The 22,284-nt window shown below is 45.6% G+C and overlaps 1 protein-coding gene across 2 annotated transcripts in view; it reads left to right on the top strand.

The window, feature by feature from the left end:
* Nucleotides 1-22,284, top strand: part of AHRR (aryl hydrocarbon receptor repressor) — a 386,440-nt gene that overhangs the window by 209,125 nt on the left and 155,031 nt on the right. For both annotated transcript variants that reach the window (XM_063451896.1, XM_063451895.1), the window contains exon 4: nucleotides 17,677-17,789. In XM_063451896.1, coding sequence (XP_063307966.1) covers nucleotides 17,677-17,789 — 113 coding nt within the window. The remainder of the gene's footprint in view (nucleotides 1-17,676; nucleotides 17,790-22,284) is intronic.

The following is a 22,284-nucleotide window of genomic DNA, read 5'->3' as shown; positions in this document are numbered from 1 at the left end:
ACACAAAAAAAAGGTGCAGTACCAGACCTTAGAGTGGCCGGGCTAAGCACCCACAGAATAGTCAGGAGACAAGCCGAGTAAGGGGAACCAGAAGACAGAATAACGAGAAACAAGCCGAGGTCAAAGGGTAGGAGAAAGTCACAAAGTCAGATTAACAAGCCAGAGAGTACGTAACCAGAAACACAAGTTCAGTAGCAATACTAGCAAGCAAAGACCACAACAGGGCAGGGAGGAACAAGAAAGGTAAGTATTTAAACCATAAGGTTAATTCTGATTGGATAATTTCCAATCAGAATTAATAATCACACGTGGGAGATATCTAAACCTCCCACTGTGATTGAGGCACTGTGCCTTTAACGCCAGGTCAGGTGACTGACCCTGGCGTGTAATATATTGGGCGGTCTCCCAGCGTGCAGCGTCATGCATGCTTCCGCTGGGGGACGTGGAGGAAGACGCTGGTGGCATCCGAGGCTGGATGGATGCCGCTCGCCGAGCCCACGAGGAGGAGGGGACCGCGGACAGCTGGAGGGTGAGTACCGCGAGCGGAGTGCAGCCTCCCCTCGCAGCCGCCCGCGGGATCCCTACAGATACACATGCATGTATCTGACGCTGCATTTTCCCCATAGAGATTCATTAAGTACTTAAGAGATTCATTAAGTACATCTCTATGTGGAGATGATGGTTGGCCAGTGTGGCATTTGGCTCTGCCCCCTCCCTGCCTCCTTAGCTTAGATAATTAGAATTGACGATCTCAACTAAGAAGGTGGTTTAGGGGCGGTGGGCCAACCTGGCAGACCTGCATAGTGCTAGAATAAAGGTGAGTTTTTTTTCCTTTTTAAGAGAGGTAAGGGGGGGGGGGAGCGCTTAAATAGTGTTTTTAACACTATAGGGTCAGGAATAGATGTTTGTGTTCCTGACCCTATAGTGTTCCATTAATGCGTCGGGCCATTTTTTATTTATTTTTTACTTTACTCCTTGGTATGTTTGTGTTTCCTGTCTTAAATTAAATAAAGTTTCAGTTTCTGGCTCAGATCTTTTCTTTGCTGCTTACCTCGTTGGTGGATATTTGGAATGGAACCTCCATGCTTCCTACTTTCTACTTTCATATTTTGTGCATTTCAAGTTACAGTATGCATATTTAATCAATTAATATGTTTCTGTGTGAGGAGTGAGAAGTATACATAAGAATACCTCCCAAGTGTGCCTATTTAGGAGACCCCGTCCCTATTTTGGGCCCAAATCTCACTGTCCGTTTTTATTATCCGAATGTCCCTTTTTTTTTTTTTTTTTTTTTAATTCTTTATTTTTGTATCACACTGCATATTTAACACAAGTAGAGTGCAAACATTTGTTATGAAAACATCAGCTTCTCATACGCTTCAAAACATTAATTGGTAAAGATTATGCAGCGTGAATTTTTTGTATATTTGAAAAGTAAGATACACATATGAAAAATAACACAAGTAGTCTCAGGGGTATTGCAGTGGTCGGCTGTCTAGCTGCGGTTTGCGTGTTGCCCACTGAGAGAGGGTCATCCCTGTTGCTGCTGTCGCCTAGTGGTGTGTTTCTCGGGTCGGTAGTGGGGATGGAGGGGGGGGGGGTTACAAGGGTGGGCTTGTAGCTCCTTTGGGATCGTGGTCTCACAGGTTGGACTTTATGTGTTCCGTCCGTGTGTAGTGTGTGGTGAGGTTGGGTGTCTGACTGGTCTCAGCTTGGGAGCTATGTGCTTTTGGTATGTGCTAGGGTGTAGGTCGGGTACGTGTGTGATGTGTCTAAGTACTATAAACGTCAATAAAACATAATATCAATAAAGTATATAGTCTAATATAAAGGTGGAAAGTCATTCCCCAGGTGGGGGTAGATGGTGTATCACCCTCTGGATATGTCCCTCAAGGTGGTGTGGCGGGGCCCTGCCCTCTCCGTGCTTGTCTGGGAGCAAACTCTGGTATTTCTGCTGGATTCAGGTGCGACAGGTTCAGACTACTCCGCTGAGGTGGTGTCAGGATGCCCAGAGTGGTAAGCAGAGATTCGATCTCCTGGGCGCTGTGTACTTTGTGTGTGGTCCCACCGTGTGAGAAGATGACCGCTCTTGGGGTTCCCCACTTGTAGGGGATATCTTTATGTCGTAGGTGTTGCAGGCTCGGTTGCATCCCCTTTCTCCATGTCAGGGTGTTCCTGGTTAAGTCCGAGAAGACAGACAGTGTTGATCCTTCAAAGGATAGAGGAGTTTTTCCCCGGAGCGCCATTAGGGTCAGTGCCTTGTGCTGGAGCGATTGAAATCGCACTATAAGATCCATGGGTGCAGTCGTAGGAGCTCTGGGCGATTTTGGCAGCCGGAACATACCATCTAGCTGCACGGCCTTCGCCTGTTTGGGCGGCAGAATGGTGTTAAGAAGGCGTCTAATGAAATGTGGCACCTCTGTGGTCCCCACTGAGTCGGGTATTCCCCTGATCTTTAAATTATATCTCCTGCGTTGGTCCTCCAAAGCATCCAGTCTGTCTGTGGAGGCCTTGTGGCTGCGCTGGAGGTCAGCCACTTGTTTTTCGACTGCTGTCAGCCGCGTATCCTGGGCGCAGGAGAGTTCTTCCAGCCTGGAGGCCTTAGTGGCTACCGCGTCTATGGCCGTTTTGTATTGGGCCATGTCGGCTGCGATGTTCTTTCTAAGCTCGCTCAGCATGAGTTGGAGCTGGTCCGCTGTAACCGGTTCTCCCTGCTTTGATGCGGCCTTTGCGGGGTCCGGTGCTTTGTTAGCTGTAGCTCCTATATCCAGGTCGGCAGTAAAGTCATCCGAGGAGTAGGAGTATAGGTCGTCCGCCGCCGCCATTTTGTCCCATGCGGCCTTGTTCGTGCCGCGCAGCAATTCCGCGATATCACGGGTCGTTGGGGCATTGTCTGCCCTCGTTTTCTTGTTTTTTTTGCCCATGGCTTCTCAGTGTGCCTTTGGCAAGAGGGTCGCCGGAGTTTGGGGTTCTTTTCCACCTTTTAGAGGTCAGTTTCACTGATCGAGACACGGAGCTCAGGATTGTGCGTCCGACCAGTTCCCTAGCTGGCTCCGCCCCCCCGAATGTCCCTTTTTTATTGGACCTCCATCATGTTAGTGCATTGGTGTGTCTGAGTTTATAACATAGCTCGACAGCAATCCAGTAATGTGTATCTATACTACAATAAATGTGTTTTGAAATCAGTCTGTGTAAATAAGGTACATTGTTCTCGTTATAAACTACATTTTACTTGCATAAATTGTTATTAGTTATTAGTGATCTATGCTGTTTTTGAACAGCACCGACCATGGCCACATCCCACTAACCCTTGAAATGAAAGTGACCCTCTGTGTCTATATAACATATTGGGAGATATGTACAGGTATTGGGTAAAGAGAACACACACCTCACACTTTGTAATACAAGTAGTTTTATACAAGAACATCCCACATCTGGCGAGTTAATGACGTTTATTATACTTGGTTTTAATACATTTGCTAAAACTATAGCCGTATGTGATCGACTTCTATTTACTTGGGATAGCTGTTTGCAGCCAGTGAAGAGAGTGCAGAGAAATGTGGGACTTTGTTTATTACAAGGCACACGGCAATATATATAGCACAAGAGAGGTAGTTTAGAAATTGAAGATTATGCTAGCGTTAGTGTACTTATAATCTTAATTTTAGTAATGACAGGAGGCGAGTATTTTGCATTAAACTCTCTTTACTAACTCCACATATCAGTAAAGAAAAGTGAAACATTAACCAATCAAAATGCAATAGGAGGTATAGTACTCTTTCGAAAGCGACATCATGCATAAAGTTCTCAAAGTCCAAAGTCCTGTAACATGCACCAACGGGTGACTTTCCAAGAAACAAAATATTAACGGCTGAAGGAAGGTTCAAACGTGTCCATCCTGAGCGTGAACAGTACCGCCACGAAGTTACACTGAAAGAGAATGTGAAATGGGTTAGGTACCATTCTGGGAACTGTTTGAAGTAATGTTAAAAGGCCCAAGACAATCTCACCGAGAAGTATATTAACGAATATCAGAATTGACCATAAACGACATGAAATGTGAGAGGTAAACCAGATTTGAACATGATATCATACCTAGGAGAAGTAGGAAGATAGGTAAGGAAGGAATACGTAGAATATAGGTATACTTACGTGAGTCCCTTCACCCCCAAGGGTGGGGGGGTGGGAAAATACTTGCCTCCTGTCATTACTAAAATTAAGATTATAAATACACTAACGCTAGCATAATCTTCAATTTTACCACATGACAGGAGGCTTCCTATTTTGCATTTTTTTTAACGCTGATGCAGGAGAGACGTAGCTGCCCCTGAGCTCGGGCGGAAGTAGAAAGTTCGAAAAGGTCGATTCACGCGACCAATCCACGGAACATAGTATGTCTGCCAGAGAGGCACCCGCCGAGAAAGCCGAAGAAAGCCGCCGCCCCCACGCGAACGGAGTGGGCCCCGAAGATTTCATCCACTCCCACCAGAGAAAGAATTCATCTTATCCATCTGGCGAGGGTGGTAGCCGAGACGGGTACATGGGGTTTAACAAAAGACACCAGGAGTTGGCCAGAAGATGTGACCCAGAGAGGAGATGTTACTTCCACGTACCGACATAAGGTAGACACCACGCACAGTTGCGGATCGGTAGGTAAAAAGGGGTAGAAGACCGACGTAGAGTCCGATTTCGTACGATGCGATACTCGAAAGGTAACCCCTTCAGGGGAGACCGAAAAGGCATCGATGTCGAATGCCCGTACGTCCGATACCCGGCGAAATGGGACTAAGCAGAGAAGGAGCGTCAGCTTGGCCGATAGTTGTCGAAGGGAGAGTCTGTCGTTATCTGGTCAGTCCCTCAAAAATTGTAGGACAACTTCAATGTCCCAAAAGTAGGAGTATTTGGGTTTTGGAGGTCTCTGTAAACGGATGCCTCACAGGAGTCGGCATATCAGTGGATCTTTCCCGACGGGTATCCCGTTGACCAGTACGTGGGCCGCCGAATTCGCGGAGCGTACAACGTTGAGGGACCGGTAGGAAAGTCCCGTGGAAAAAAGGTGGGAAAGAAAATTCAGGATGGCAGTTACAGGTGCTGTAAAGGGATCGAGGTCCCGTTCACTGCACCAAGAGGACCAGGAATTCCAAGCTGATAGGTAACATCGTCTGGTTCCTGGTGCCCACGAGTCCCATATGAGGTCTCTAGCTGTTTGCGATAATTCGTTGGTCTGCCAGGCGCCCCTGAAAGCATCCAAGCCACTAAGGTGAGGCGGTCTTCCAGGATGAGAGGGTGAAGGTTCCCTTTCGGATCTGTGAGGAGCGTTGGATGAGTTGGTATGAGGAGGGGATCCATGTAGGATGACGCCAGAAGATCCGGGAACCATGGTTGACCTCGCCATAGGGGAGTGATGAGGAGCAGAGACCTGCGTTGGGTCTTTAAGTATTGAGCCGTCCTCGCAATCATGGTGAACAGGGGAAAGGTGTATGCTCCCACGGATGGCCATGGTTGGAGAAACGCATCTACTGCCTTGCTCTCCGGGTCTGGGAGCCAGCTGAAGTATTCGGGAGTCTGTTTGTTGCTGCAAGATGCGAACAGGTCCAGGTGGAGGGGACCTCTCCTGACCGAGAGGTGTTGGAAGATCAGTGGGTCTAGTCTCCAGTCGCTGCTGTCCCGCCAGTGGCGCGAGAACCAGTCCGCTGTCAGGTTCATCTTTCCCGGGAGATATTCCGCCATGAGTGAGATCTTTCGGGGTAGGCAAAAATCGAAGATCTCCTTCGTAATTTCTGAGAGGAGTCTGGACCGTGCTCCTCCCAAGCGGTTGATGTAGTGGACCGCGGAGATGTTGTCCATCCGGAGGAGAATGCAGCAGTCCGTCCTGTCCCTTGCCAGGCTGCGGATCGCGAACGATCCCGCCAGGAGTTCTAGGCAGTTTATGGGAAGGTAGATTTCTTGAGAAGTCCAGGTGCCGCCTGTCGATCTGCCTTCGCCCGTGGCGCCCCAGCCCCATAGGCTGGCGTCCGACTCCAGGACGATGTCGGGTGTGGTCCCGAAGATGGCCCGGCCGTTCCAAGCCTCCATGCTGTCCAACCACCATCCGAGTTCTTCCTTGACTTCCTCCGTTACCGGAATGGTTTGGTCGTAGGAAGGGTTCTGGCGGAGGAAGGAGGCCTTTAGGTGTTGCATCGCTCTGTAGTGGAGCGGACCCGGGAAGATTGCCTGGATAGACGCAGAGAGCAGGCCCACAATCCGAGCGAGGTTGCGGAGTGGAATGGTACGGCAGCGGATGACTCTGCGAAGTTCCTTCTTGATGCGATCTTTGGTGTCGGTAGCCGTAGTGTGCTGGACTTGGAGTCTATCTCGAAGCCCAGGAATTGTACCATCTGGGCCGGAGATATTGCCAACTTCTGATAGTTCACCACAAAGCCTAGGGATGTCAGAAATTGTGTGGTATAGTGTGTGTGTGTTGAGTCAGTCTGGACCTGTCGGAGCAAAACAGTAGCAGGTCTTCCAGGTAGATAATGCACCGAATTCCTTGTGCGCGTAGATGTGCAACTACTGGCTTCAGCAGCTTGGTGAAGCACCATGGGGCTGAGCTGAGGCCGAAGGGGAGGCAGGTGAACTGCCAGGGTCGGCCTTGCCATCGGAACCTGAGGAATTGGCGGCAGGAGAAGTGGACGGGTACTGACAAATAAGCGTCCTTGAGGTCCAATCTCGTGAACCAGTCCCCGTCTTGGAGGAGGTCTATCAGGAGGTGAATGCCCTCAATCTTGAAATGTCTGTACATTATGAAAGCATTGAGCCTCCTCAGGTTTATGACCGGGCGGAAATCCCCGGATTTCTTTTTTACCAGAAATATGTTGCTGAAGAAACCCCTTGGGTTGTGAGCGGGTTCGATCGCTCCTTTCGACTTGAGCTCCCGTAGCTCGTTGTCGATTAGGCGGTGGTCCTCTCTGGAGCACTGTGTGGGGTGCGAAGGGACGGTCTGGTATGGGGGTTCTACGAAGTCGATGACGTAGCCCTGAACCGTCTGGAGGATCCATGCATCCGTGGAGATGGTTGTCCAGTTCTGAAAAAACAGAGCGATACGACCTGCAGTATATGGGGTAAGTGGAACTTGAGACACAAGATCGCTTACCTGTGGGGAAGCGTGCTCTGCCACGGTTGCGAGGTTCTCTGCCTCGGTCGGCTCCTCTGGTGTAGGAGAAGGGTTGCCTGAAGCCCACTTCCGGGTAGAAGGGTTGAGGTCTATGTGAGCGGGGGCCAGAGGGCCAAAATCGGCTGGCTGCTCGGCCCCTGTGGCGGCCAGCCATCCAAAAACACCCCGACTGGGGTAGCTTCTGAAGACTCGTTTCATGGAAGTCTGAGCCTTATTGAGGGACGTAAAGATGTTAACGTGTTTGTTTAGTTCTTTCAGGAAAGCTTCCCCGAACTATTTGCCCTGTGCCAGTGGTCCCAACTCCTTGGTGCCCAATTCCACCAGCTTCCCGTCAATGCGGAGCAACGCTGCCTTACGCCTCTCAGAGGAGAGGGCTACGTTGGTATTGCCAACGAAACAAAAACATCTTTGAGCCCATTCTCTAATGTCATGCGCCCACTCTTTTACCATGCTGGCATCAAGTTGGTCAGCCCTTGTAAATGCGTCGTCCGCCAAATACATAATGCGGGAAAGTGGGCCGATGGAGTCCAGCAGTTTGTCCTGGAATCTGTGGAATCCTCTGTCTGTGTATCCGACCGGGAGGTTTGCGACCGGGTGCCGGCACTGTGGGGTACGCGTGTCAGCTAAAATGGCGGCCGTGAATCTCGCGATGTGCGAGATCCAAAATGGCCACCGGGGAGACGGGAAAGGGGTTTCCTGGCGTGCCGGCAAGATTGAGCACGGCCGGGAGACAGCAAGGAGAGCAAAGGGAAGAGGGTGAGTGTTACCCTCAGAGTAAGTTGCTGGGAACCAGCAATAGAAACGGGGAAAAGTGCCAGTAAAGGAAGCAGGAGGGGAAATCCCAGAGGGGAGAGCTAAAATTGGATAAATGAAAGAGGTAACAAGCAAAGACCCCAAAGGATAGAGAGGGAAAACAGCCCAGCACTAAAAGTCAATAGCAAAAACACAATAAAGGCATATAACAGATTATACACAAAACACAAAAAAAGGCATATAACAGATTATACACAATATAGGCATATAACAGATTATACACAAAATAGTAAGGGAAGAGCCTGAAACTCTGACCTGTCTGCTGATGGAGCAGTAAAGAAAGAGGGTGAGGAGCCTCAACACTGTGAATACTATACCTCCTATTGCATTTTGATTGGTTAATGTTTAACTTTTCTTTACTGCTATGTGGAGTTAGTATAGAGAGTTGAATGCAAAATAGGAAGCCTCCTGTCATGTGGTAAAATTCACCCATGTTGAGCAGTCGTGATTGGAGAAAACAACCACTTTTAACAAATTAAATTAAACAAGTGTTTAAGAACATTTTTTCCTGAAATGTTTTAGGTAAATATTACTTTTCAAGATAAGCACACTGTGTAGTGGTAAATATTTATTTTTAAATGAATTGGCAAAAAGAAAGTGTGTTCCATCACTGTGAGTTTTATTGTCTTGGTAAGAAAACAGTAAACTGAAAAAAACTGAACTTCTGTTCCCTGTTAGATTCTGCTGCTTTTTGGATGTTAATGGTTCATCTGCCACTCCTTCGTAACTGCTGGGTATTACTTAAGTGCCATTCAGTTTGTCCTACATAACCAAGAAGTGATTCCTGACAGTCTTTTTGCTTTCCAACTTTGGGAGGTATGCAAATGGGCAAGGGTGGGCAGGCCTTGGGGGACAATGATGCAACTTGTATCACTGGTGACACATAAAATAGTAAGGCCCTTCTGAAGGGGAATGTCAGCCTAGCATGAATATATACCGCAGGCTGACTGTGGCGGAACCCACCTCGCCACTGGGCATTGGAGAGGCCTGGCTGCCCGCCTCCTACCTGCTGACTATGGCCCCTGGTAAAGTTGTACTTTTGAATGCAATATTTGGGCATATTGTATTTTATTGTGCGGCTACTGGCCCTTTAAGCACAGTGAATGGACTTTTATTGTACTGTGCTGGCCTTTTAAAAACAGTGTATGGACATACTGAAACTTTTTGGACAATTCCTTTTCCCCTCCCCCGGATCCATTGTTCTCCAGCAGGGTGTTGTCCCAGGGACAAGGAAAAGCCATGCTTGCAAGTGAAAACAAAGGACTTCGACCTAACCGTTAAACCCCTGAACCTATTCAAGTGAATTTTGGATATGTTTGTCCCCAAGTTATTCTGGTTAAAATAATATAAGTTTTATGTATGTACGATGTTAACTCACCAAGTTATAAAAATGTATAAAAAGTGTAACTTTTCAGTTTGGAGATAATTGAGTAGATACAGTAATTGACTCAATTATCTCCTAAGCAGAGGGGAGGAATATGCTGGGTGTGTTTCTATTGTCCCATTGTGTCTGATTGGCTGCTGTACTTGCATTGTATGTGTTGTAATGTGTTTATTGGTTGTTCTGCAAAACCCTCTGAGCAGCACTATGTTTTGTGGATTGTGAATAAAAGCCAGGCTGGATGTGCCAGTCCAGAGTTCCTGTTTTACCCTCAAAGTGATGTGTCGTCTCATTATTGGGGGAAGGATTTATTGTATGCTGTTCCAGTTGACTGCTAGGAGTACAGGCCTATTCGTATGGTTCCTATTCAATGGTCTACAGCATTCATACGCTTGGGAGAATTTAAAGGTTTCTCGGATTCGGTGATTATGGTGTCTGCCAGAGTGCTTGGAGTCCTCAGGAAGCACTAGGAGCATCCATTAACGGAGGTACCCAGTCGGGGTGCCAGGTGATCCGTTACATTGGTGGCAAGCGGTGGGATGGCGTCCTGGTGTGAGAGGAACAACACCCTGGAGACACAGGAATTATTATGGAGCGGCATAGAACCAGCGAGTCCCTGGACAGTGCTCCAAGTGGAAGAGGAGTTTAACTGGAGATTACAGAGCATCTTGGTCACACTGGATAAGCCGATAGCAGAGGCATCCAGGTTGGCATGCAGAGAGGATGCCCGACAGGGGATGTGGGAAGAAACCCTAGAGGGTGTCCAGCGTTGGCGAGGTGAGCGTCTCCCCAGCAAGGAGCAGCGATTACAAGCCAGAGTGGCCCTACGGATACCTATGCTGGGAGAACAGGCTCAGGAGGAATGGGTGATGCAACTTGACTCACTGGCATGGAGAGAACTGGGTCTCGAGGACGCATACCAAGCGCTACGTTGGTACGCGGTTCAGCGGGTGCCTGGAATGGCCAAATTTGGCAAACCCGAGGGTGAGGATTATAATGGCCCTGGCTTATTATGGGGGACATTTGCAGAACCAGACTTTGGGAGTGCGGCAGAGTCACGGCTTTGGGACATATTTGACTACAGAGAAGCCGTGCTGGATCTCCCTATGGCCGAGGACCTAAGGCCAGACTTGACTGAACTGGCTGTCCAGGAATGGGAGCTGGAGCAGGATTACCAACACCTGTTCAGCGCCAGTCAGTTACCATATACCCCACAAGTACCACCAGAGCAGTGGGAGATCAAACAGAATTATGCGGACTTATATGATCCAGTGACACCGCCTGTCTCTAACCTGATGGGGCTTCTGGACTGTACACCATTGGGAGCGGTGAGTTTTGTTCCCCCTCCCCAACAACTAAGCCCGCCAGCAGGAGACCTGCATTTAGTACCTCCTACTGCCCAACCAGCCCCAGAAATGGGGGACCTTATCGACTGGTCCTGGGAAGACCCACAGATGGCAGGTGGAGATGGGACCGTGGTCTCTCTGCCGGCCCTACAGGGAGGCTGGGCAGTTGGCCCAGATCCCCAGCAGCAGTGTGTATTACAGGGGGCTGAAGGTGCCATACTTGCTCCCCAGCGGCAGCCTAACACACCAAGGGGAGACAGTAAGCCCCACACCAGCACAGATGGGACCGTGGTCTCTGTGCCCAAGCTACAGGGAGCTGAAGGAGATGTCCTTGCTCCCCAGCGGCAGTCTACGGTTCAGGGAGAGGGGTTTGTTATTCCCTCTCCCCAGCGGCAGCGCAGCTCACCAAGGGGAGACGGTAAGCCCCTCACCAGCGCAGATGGGACCGTGGTCTCTGCGCCCTGCCTACAGGGAGTACATAGGGTCAGCCAGGCTCCCCAGCGGCTGGAAGTGTGTAAGGGAGAGGAGTTTATTACCCCCTCTCCCCAGCGGCAGCCTGGCCCACCAAGGGGAGACAGTAAACCCCACAACAGGGCAGATGGGACCGTAGTCTCTGCACCACTGGGGATATGGACAATCTGTCCTGGTCCACAACAACAGGACAATGTATTGGTAGGGGAGGCAGTTTGTTTTCCCCTACAACCAGAGAGGGTGTCGCAGGGAGAGGAGCCTGTTACCCCCTCTCCCCAGCAGCAGCGTAACCCATCAAGGGGAGACACTAAGCCCCTCACCAGCGCAGATGGGACCGTGGTCTCTGCGCCCAATCTACAGGGAGTACGGATGGTCAGTCCTGCTCCCCAGCGGCAGAATATTTTACCGGGTGGGGAGAGTCTTGTTTCCCCTCCCCAGCGGCAGCCTAGCCCACCAAGGGGAGACAGTAAGCCCCACAACAGTGCAGATGGGACAGTAGTCTCTGCACCTGCACCACTGGAGATATGGATAGTCTGTCCTGGCCCCCAACAACAGGACAATGTATTGGAAGAGAAGGCAGTTTGTTTTCCCCTACTACAAGAGAGGTCGTCACAGGGAGAGGAGCCTGTTACCCCTTCTCCCCAGCAACAGCTTTGTCCAACCAGGAGAGAGAGCACCCTGGTTACCTTTCCACCAGACTATGGATTTCAATCTGGACACATGTGGCAGGAGAACACCGGGACAGCTACACCGGGTGAGAAAAGCCGACCGACTATCAGAGCCCCAGACCGATTGAAGGTCTGGAGTCTGGATAGTCTCAATGGGAAAGGGGAGAAATGTGGCGGAACCCACCTCGCCACTGGGCATTGGAGAGGCCTGGCTGCCCGCCTCCTACCTGCTGACTATGGCCCCTGGTAAAGTTGTACTTTTGAATGCAATATTTGGGCATATTGTATTTTATTGTGCGGCTACTGGCCCTTTAAGCACAGTGAATGGACTTTTATTGTACTGTGCTGGCCTTTTAAAAACAGTGTATGGACATACTGAAACTTTTTGGACAATTCCTTTTCCCCTCCCCCGGATCCATTGTTCTCCAGCAGGGTGTTGTCCCAGGGACAAGGAAAAGCCATGCTTGCAAGTGAAAACAAAGGACTTCGACCTAACCGTTAAACCCCTGAACCTATTCAAGTGAATTTTGGATATGTTTGTCCCCAAGTTATTCTGGTTAAAATAATATAAGTTTTATGTATGTACGATGTTAACTCACCAAGTTATAAAAATGTATAAAAAGTGTAACTTTTCAGTTTGGAGATAATTGAGTAGATACAGTAATTGACTCAATTATCTCCTAAGCAGAGGGGAGGAATATGCTGGGTGTGTTTCTATTGTCCCATTGTGTCTGATTGGCTGCTGTACTTGCATTGTATGTGTTGTAATGTGTTTATTGGTTGTTCTGCAAAACCCTCTGAGCAGCACTATGTTTTGTGGATTGTGAATAAAAGCCAGGCTGGATGTGCCAGTCCAGAGTTCCTGTTTTACCCTCAAAGTGATGTGTCGTCTCATTATTGGGGGAAGGATTTATTGTATGCTGTTCCAGTTGACTGCTAGGAGTACAGGCCTATTCGTATGGTTCCTATTCAATGGTCTACAGCATTCATACGCTTGGGAGAATTTAAAGGTTTCTCGGATTCGGTGATTATGGTGTCTGCCAGAGTGCTTGGAGTCCTCAGGAAGCACTAGGAGCATCCATTAACGGAGGTACCCAGTCGGGGTGCCAGGTGATCCGTTACACTGACCATGTAGAGAAACCTTTTCTGCGTGTTACAAGTATCCCCAGCAGGGCACTAGTACCTCTAATTATATAGTTGCACTGTGCAGTTCCTAGCACAAAATTAGAATAGGGGACAGGACCCCAAAATCGAGAATGTCACACCTAAATTGGGACAGGTAGGATGCCTGAATCTGCAGAAAGTTTGAAGGGTCATTCAACCAGCAGCCTAAATTAGGGTGGCCCATGACAAGTTGGATGTGTGTGCATGGGCGTCCGCAGGAATTTTTCCGGGGGGGGGGGGGTGGGGGAGGGCATAATTATCATGACATCTATGCTTGGCCCCTTTTTGACATTGACATTCTGTCTATCCTCTTTCTATATGTCTATTATTACACACCAAAGGGACCAATCTGCCCCGGAGCCTTTTATGATATTGCTTTCATGCTCTCTTCCTCAGTATTGCTTTCTCTTTTCTCTCTTCCTTAACCCCTTTTCTAGTTTGCTTTCTCTTATTTCCTCTTCTCCTTCCAGGGCCGGACTGGGAATGAAAAGCAGCCCTGGAAAAAAATTCCATACCAGCCCCGTAATGCATCGCGACAGCATAGTGCACAGATATGGAAGCGGGAAAAAAACTGAAAACTATCACTTAAACATGAAAGAAATAGTTTGTGCGTAAAGGGGTGCTGTGTGCATGAAGGGGTTCTGTGTGCGTGAAGGGGTGCTGTGTGCGTGAAGGGGTGCTGTGTGCGCGGAGGGTGCTGTTTATGTGTGGAGGGGTTCTGTGTGCGTGAAGGAGTTCTGTGTGTGTGAAGGGGTTCTGTGTATGTGGAGGGTGCTGTTTATGTGTGGAGGGTGCTGTTTATGTGTGGAGGGGTTCTGTGTGCGTGGAGGGGTTCTGTGTGCGTGGAGGGGTGCTTTTTATGTGTGGAGGGGTTCTGTGTGCGTGAAGGAGTTCTGTGTGCGTGAAGGGGTTATGTGTATGTGGAGGGGTTCTGTGTGCGTGAAGGAGTTCTGTGTGCGTGAAGGGGTTCTGTGTATGTGGAGGGTGCTGTTTATGTGTGGAGGGGTTCTGTGTGCGTGTAGGGGTTCTGTGTGCGTTTTGGGGTTCTGTGTGCGTGGAGGGGTTCTGTGTGCGTGGAGGGGTTCTGTGTGCGTGAAGGGGTTCTGCGTATGGGGGGTTCTGTGTGTGGAAGGATTCTGTGTGCGTGGAGGGGTGCTGTTTGTGTGGAGGGGTTCTGTGTACGTGAAGGAGTTCTGTGTGCGTGAAGGGGTTCTGTGTGCGTGAAGGGGTTCTGTGTGCATGAAGGGGTTCTGTGTGTGTGAAGGTGTGAAGGGGTTCTGTGTGTGTGAAGGTGTGAAGGGGTTCTGTGTGTGTGAAGGGGTTCTGTGTGTGTGTGTGTGGGGGTTCTGTGTGTGTGTGGGGGGGTTCTGTGTGTGTGGGGGGGTTCTGTGTGTGGGGGGGTTCTGTGTGTGTGAAGGTGTGAAGGTGTTCTGTGTGTGGGGGGGGGGGGTTCTGTGTGTATGGAGGGGTGCTGTTGGTGGGGGGGAGGAGTGTAGTGTGTGTATGGGGGGGGTTATAACATTGATATATTTATATAAAAAAAAAAAAACTTTTTTTAATCCCCTCCCCCTTTACCTTTGGTCAGGGCCCAGGGGAGAGGGGGAACTTTTCAATCCCTGGTGGTCCAGTGGTGGCGCGTGCTGTTCAGCCTGCAGCTCCTCTGGCTGCAGGCTGACTTCGCTCTTCTCCCGCGAGAACAGCAGGCAGGTCGGAGCGTTGCCATGGTAACGCACGGCAACGCTCCAACCTGCCTGCTCGCGGGAGGAGCGTTCTCGCTTGCAGGTTCCTGTCAGACCGGGTAGGGGAACAGAAGTCCCCTACCCAGTGGCGTACACATGACCTATGGGGCCCCGGTGCAAAAATTGATCCGTGGGCCCCCCCCCGCACGCTTACTCTGCGCAGGCCAGGGCCGCAACACATGGTGGCGGGCACCTGGTCGCAGGGGTTGCAGGGTTGCGACCCCTGCGACCGCGGTATGTACACCAGTGCATGCAGATGCACACACAGGGACCACAAGGACCACTACAGACACCCAGATCACATCAGCTCAATGAAGTGGTCTGGGTATCAGGTCCCTCTAGTTTTAACCCTGCAGCTAAAAGCATAGTAGTTTCAGAGAAACTGCTATGTTTCACTGAGGGTTAATCCAGCCTCTAGCGGCTGTTTCACTGACAGCCGCTAGAGGAGCTTCCGCGATTCTAAGACACTGAACGTCCATAGGAAAGCATTGAGTAATGCTTTCCTATGGGCGGTTTGAATGCGCGCACGGCTCTTACCGTGCATGCGCATTCGGAGCTGAGCGGCAGAGGGATCCCCAGCACCAAGGGAGTCCGGCGCTGGAGAAAGGTAAGTGCTGAAGACACACACACTCTCTCACGAACAGACGCATACACACTAGCTAACAGACACACACATTTACTGACAGAGACACACTCAGCGACAGACATACATACACACTCACTTACAAAACATACACTCTCACTGACAAACACACACTCACTAACAGACATCAAACAGACTCACTAACACAAACACACTCAGTAACAGACACACACAGTAACACACTCACTGACACTCACTAGCAGACACACACTCACTGACACTCACACTAACACACACACTAACACTCACACTCACAGTAACACTAACACTCACAGTAACACTAACACACACACTAACACTCACAGTAACACTAACACTCACAGTAACACTAACACAAATTTCCCGGTGTCCCGGTGGGCCAGTCCGGCCCTGTCTCCTTCCCACCATTTCTTTGTCCTTCACAATCCACAATTTACCTCCAACCTTTTTGCTATATTGGGCTCCTTGTATTTCATTCCACCACATAGACTTCTTAGTTTAATGGGTTAACATTGCTCCTTTGACGATAGTTTACTTTGTCATACTGTATACAGCTGCATTTAATTAATGATTTTGCACATCTTCTATAACTTTAAAATAAAGATTTTAAAAGACAATGAAACTTTTTCAGGATGGTACATGCTGAAATTGACAAGAAAAGTATTTCCTATAGAAAACTATTTTCTTCTTATTTCCCTGACCCATTTACTTGATGGTCACCTTCTCACCAGTCGTTTTCAGCCTTTTTCTATCAGTGCCAATTTCCATGTTTTCTTTAGTTTTCTTTAATTTTCTTTAATTTTCTTCCCAAATCACCCCCAAAAAATCCCAAATCATTTCCTTCCCAAATCACCTGTCCCTCTCTTACTCTTAGTATCAATCGTATCTTTTTAGACTTTCCAACACCACTACTTAGGATGCCATGATATTCTATTGGTGTATGCATGCCATATCTTTCTGGCACTTACCTTGATTATAGAAAGAACACATTGTTACCAAATCCTTTAAAAATATATGATTTTGTGGCCAGCAGAATCGGAATCAGATGATAATGCTGGAAGCTTTGGCAGCTTACATTTTGGCAATTACACAAGCTGAGGAAGGCTAGTTATCCTGTACTTTAATCGTGGTTCTCTTTCTAGTATATCATATTTTAAATAATTTCTTGAATACTTGAGTATTATCTATGGATATCCAGAAGTGACATCATATGCTGACTTCTCTTTGTAATGCCTTGTAAAGACATTAATGGAAATATTAACCTCTGAATCCACTCTTTTGGAGAAACAAAAAATTACATTTTATCCCTCAGTGCTCCCTTAATGCCGGTGTTGCCATTCATTTCTGTGTTTAGGTTGAGTTTGTAGGATCTGTATAAGAAGCCGTCAGTTTAAGATTTTTTTTTAGAAGGGCCCTCCTCACATTGTGTTCATTTTAATGTTTGTCATTCATTTGCAGTTTTTAGATTCCCTTTGTTAAACTGTTAAGCATTTAGTATTATGTTGGTAATATATAAATTATATTGATCAACTTTTAATTAGTGCGAAAATTTTGTTCTGTGAGTGAACAGGGTGTGTGTGTGTGTGTGTGTGTGTGTTTAGTTTCAGTAAGACGACAGGGTAAAGTAAAAATTCAAAGTGAATTTCAAATTGAATGCCAATGAGCCAAAATGAAAGCATAGCTGACTTTAATAATTTTACCAAATCAGCTCTTTTGACCTTACATTTGATATTCACTTTTAATTTTCACTTCAGCGAATAACCCTGTAAGATCCCTAGTTAGTCTCACTTAATTAGAAAAAAGGCAGAAGTAATTTATTGTATTTTTATATTTATTTTTAAAAAAATTTTTATTTAAAATCTACAGTTTCATTTTGCGAGCTTAAGATCTTTATTTTACGAAGTAAAATCAAGAGCAAATATTCATGGACCAGTGTCTGTATTTATGCTTATATTAAGTAATTAAACATGTTCTAATACATTTTTTTATGGGCTATAAAGGACAAAATATAAACAGATTTGGTTAATGCAATGCGCTCCCCGTCCCCCCCAAAAATAGATTTCAACATCAATCCTACATAATTAATATAGTAATATCCATGTGCAAAGGATTCTGGGAGGTCACATGTAAATGCACAGCTAGGCATTTGTGTTCTTAGAGATTGCCAATTAATGAAGAATGTGCACTTCTGGCTGGGAGGTATGAAAATTGCATGTGCTCTCTCTGTGACCCCTGAGTGTAACACTTCAATGAACCTATCACGCCGATCAGTTCTGTTACTTATCTTTCTTTTTTTTTCTCGCTCACCTTGTTTAACAGCAATTGAGGAACAGCACTCCAAGAAGCAACCGTGCCAGCCGGTCGGTCACGCAATAAAAGAAGACAAGCTGTCCAGTGGGACTGCCATGCCAGAAGGAGAGCTCCTGCTAGAAGTGAGTGATAAAATGCTATCATTTCCTTAACTACTGGCTATTAATAATTCAAAGCTTTCTCTTTGTGTACAGTAGATTTCTTACCTCTGTTACACTCCGCTTAGCAAATTGCTCGTGCCACTGAAAGTGTGTGTCTGTTGCTGTTTAGGAAGAAAAGACATGCAATGTTTTCCAACATTGCGGTTGTTGTTGTTCTTTAGAAAAGGAAAAAAAAAAATAATAATTTATAAAGATGGCATTGTCACTAAACCACTGACATAAAAAATGTTCCAAACATTGAAAGTGACTGCCTGGAAATCAGACTGAATTCTATGACACATATGCTATTTAATGGACGTTTCTGTACTAAAAAGTTTGAATTTACTCCAAATAAGAACCAGGTGTCAGATGAGTGGTGATTAGAAAGACATAGGGTTAGCTCGTACTTTTGAGTTATCACAATTCCAAAATAGAGTAGATGTGACTCTATTTATTCATACCTGATTGTCAGATTCTAGTTCTTTAATTGACATGTCTACTTTAGAAAAGATTTATCTTGCGGATCCTGGTCGGAAACGCACTCTCTCTATGTGCTATACATATTTTGCTGGGGAACTTGGTCCAAAATTAGACTATATGAGAGTGGGAACAATGAACAATGAGTTTAGTGTGGAAGAATGGCATGGGCTTCTATTGGCACTACGGGTAAAAACACAGTCTGTGGCACTTTTAGAATCTCTCAGATGGTACCTGACTCCCTTCAGGTCTTTAAACTAAATGTATCTAGCACTAATACATGTTGGAGGGAGTGCAGGCAAATAGGCACACTTTTTTTTTTTATATACATATTTTAAACCTGTCCTAAGCTAAACACTTGCTGGTCTAACATTCATACACGAATACAAACCATTACAGACTAGGTTCTTACTATCACATCAGAACTGTGTGTTCTGAAGAAACTCCCAGAAAATATATCCAAATTATTTTGGGTCATCAATTAGTTTCAGCGACTTTAGTTCTTCCTAGATATTGGTAATCAGATACCATTTCATATATGACTGAAGCATTATGTAACATCTTTGAAACTAAACGATGCGAATTGGGCTTTAGAACACCTTCTCCTGCTGTCAATTCGCTGAGACATGAATGGACACTCAGGGAGGAGGATGTCAAAAGCTATTATGGCTTATACATTTTTTCTTTAGACCCACACCAGACTGGATGGTAAAATATTAATTGTTTAATATATATATATATATATATATATATATTTTTTTTTTATTTAAAACCATCACACCAACTTCTCAAGACACACAATATATTTTAATTTTACAACTGCTATATTTTATTTTATTATTACAGTACCAATTTAATATACCGTACATGTATGATGTGTTATTGGATGATGTACATTCATTGTATTTCCCCTGTTTTTGTTATAGTTATTATCTTTTCTGTATTGTTATTAAAAAATGTATTAATGCAAATATTTGAAAGGAAGATTCTAATTCTTAGCGAAAGACTGACTATGACAGACTGATTCTTTAGACTAATCTTAAGTATTCAGTTACCTACCGACTAAATAAATACAAAAATGTGTGGAAAGATTATTCCCCACAAAGTATTTGACATCCAGGATGCTGGAAAGGGGAGTTGTACGTCACTTCATTGTATTTATGGGCAGGCTTAAATGTTTAATATTGTGTTGTTTTAGACCAAACCAAGTGTTTGCTTGAGTATCTGCCCCTGTCCAAATATTTAAAATGAAATAATGTATGCTTGCTGAAGAAATCACACTGACACCAAAAGTTCAGTTAAAATGAAAACTTCCAAGTGTATTGTTATGGGGCGGCGTAGCCCCTTAAAAAGGCGAAAGACTGCAACGTGTGCAAATACAGAAAGTAAACTTTTCAATTGGTTAAGTGTTAGGTGTTTTTGTAAAGTAAACATTTAATTGGTTAGGTGTTAAGTGTTTAATCTTGATAGACTTCCTCCAGGGTGTTGATGTCATCGTCATCTTAGGTGTAGCTCCGGACGGAGACGCCATCTTACTACACGAGGGTCTTGGTCGATGGGAGGAGGTGCTCTAGCAGCTATTTTGAGTATGAATGAGCACAGGTACACATTGTAAATATACATTTTACTCACATTAATTTCTATCCATCACAGTGTATTATGCTGTAAGTAATGGATTCAGTTATTAGCCATGAACATAGAACCCTGCAAGATATTTTCCAACCACGCTAATAAGCATCTACTTAAGCACATGGGCTCCCTTTGCTGTCAGGTGTTGAACAGACAATGAAATGCAATCTTATTTAGGGTACATGATGTGTGGAAGAAACCTTGCAAGCCTATTAGTTAAAGAACCTATAGCCATAAAACACCTATAACCATAACCCTGTGATCAACGTATAACCACTTGTTAGAATAATTTATGATTCTCTCATGTTTAACTATAGTGATGCATAATCGCCTGCTCATATTGCTATGTAAGATACTTGCTAAAGTAAAATGCTTAGTAATAATGGGGAAATGGTTTTAAATTAAACTATTTGATTCCCATTATCCTTCTTTTGTTAGTATCGTGTTATCATAATGTAAGTTTACCTTTCAAGTGGGGCTTTCAGGTATACTAAATCTCAATCTAAGAGGCTAAGTGTACTTAAAATAGTAGTAGGTGGGTCCTACTCCTTCTCATAGTCTCAGCAGTATTTATGATTCATAGAGACATTTTGTTGGTCTCACCTCATAGCCCCCACAAAATTGACCATAGATATTTTGTTCTAGTAGTCTTATAGTTTGGTTGGTATTGTGACTGGGATTCGTTTGGACTGTTTTTCCCTTTAGCCTTATAGCTCCCCAATGTTAATATTAGATTATATTTGGGGTTATTTGCTTTATGTATATTGTATTTTCAAGTTTATTCCAGAGTAATTTCAGGATTAAGTCATTGATAGCCCTGTCTCTATCATACTGGCCTAGGGTATGTAACGTTTTCGTTTTTATTACCTAAAACAAATTTCTCTGATTGGTAAAGTATGTTAAAGTATACTTTATTGTATGTTTTCATTCTAGATCTTTCTAGAATTGTCATTATTTCTGCTTGTGCCACTGAGAGTATAGGGTAATTATAACCAAAGATACTAGTTGCAGATTATTATTTTTTTCTGCTCATGTGGTACAAATAAGTGTTATATCAGATCAGGAAAAAAAGAAAAATGTCAAAAAGCATTTGTGTTTTATATACCACATCCTGATTTCAAATGTGTGCCAAGAGAGGTGTATAGTAGTTTTACCACGTGAGAGTTTAAAAAACAAAAAAACAAAAAAAAAACTCAGCTCTGCAGAGAGAGGATGGATTTGATTACTATCGTACCAGATAACTGGAGAGTGTCTCATAAAAAGATTTATGAGCTGCCAGATTTGGTGGAGTGGCTGCATATTTCTCTGGAATTTTGGCATCTATTTTTTTCTGAGGACCTATGATTTAGGGAAAGGCTGTTTAGATCACATTTTCCTGCCTATGATACTTTTTGAAGAGAGTTTATCATGAAAATCATTTGGGATTCAAAAATTGTTATGGTTTCAGAAAAGAAGTTATGTATGTTTTTTTTGTCAAATACTGTCAATCTCCGGGACTCCAGGTGCTGTGGATTGTATAGCAGACCTAGCATATTGAGACTTGTGGTCCATAACTGCCATCATACTGCAGTAGGGGACCTACAGATGGTGGAGGAGCAAAACCTGCTCTTTATTCCCATGCTTGAATTTCGCATTACTCCATATCAACACATGCAGAGTGTAAGTCACATGAAATAGTATGTTAATCATCATGCATGGAGTTATGCAGTCCCTCCTATAGAACTTCCTCATCTCTTGGTCTCTGTGACACAGCCCTCTCATGATTTTCCTCCTATTTCTCCCAACGCTCTTTCAGTGTTTCTTTTTCCAATGACACCTCCTCTCCTCTTCCTGTCTCAGTCGGAGTCCCTCAAGGTTCAGTTCTTGGTCCCCTTTTGTTCTCTCTCTATACTGCCTCTCTTGGCAAACTCATTAATTCATTTGGATTCCACTACCACCTGTACGCTGATGACACTCAGATATATCTCTACTCTGCTGACCTCTCCCCTGCTGTCTTACAACGTGTCACTAAATGCCTTTCTTTTATCTCTGATTGGATGTCCTGCTGCTTTCTGAAACTCAATCTATCTAAACCTGAGTTTCTTATTTTTCCTCCTCATAACACTGATCCTCCTCCTTCACTCTCCCTGCAGGTTGACGGTACCTACCTCACCCCATCCTTTCAAGCTCGCTGTCTTGATGTCACTTTTGATCCTGGCCTCACCTTTGCGCCTCATGTCCAGTCTTTTGCTAAAACCTGTTGATTCCACCTTAAAAACAGTGCCCGCATACGACCCTTTCTTACTCAAGATTCTGCCAAGGAGCTTGTCCATGCTCTAGTAATCTCTCGCATCGATTACTGTAATTCTCTCCTAATTGGTCTACCCCAGAA

The sequence above is a fragment of the Pelobates fuscus genome, chromosome 4, assembly GCF_036172605.1.
Source record: "Pelobates fuscus isolate aPelFus1 chromosome 4, aPelFus1.pri, whole genome shotgun sequence".
NCBI lineage: Eukaryota > Metazoa > Chordata > Amphibia > Anura > Pelobatidae > Pelobates > Pelobates fuscus.
The sequence above is the reverse complement of the archived record's forward strand: the minus strand, read 5'-3'. Positions and strand labels throughout refer to the sequence as shown.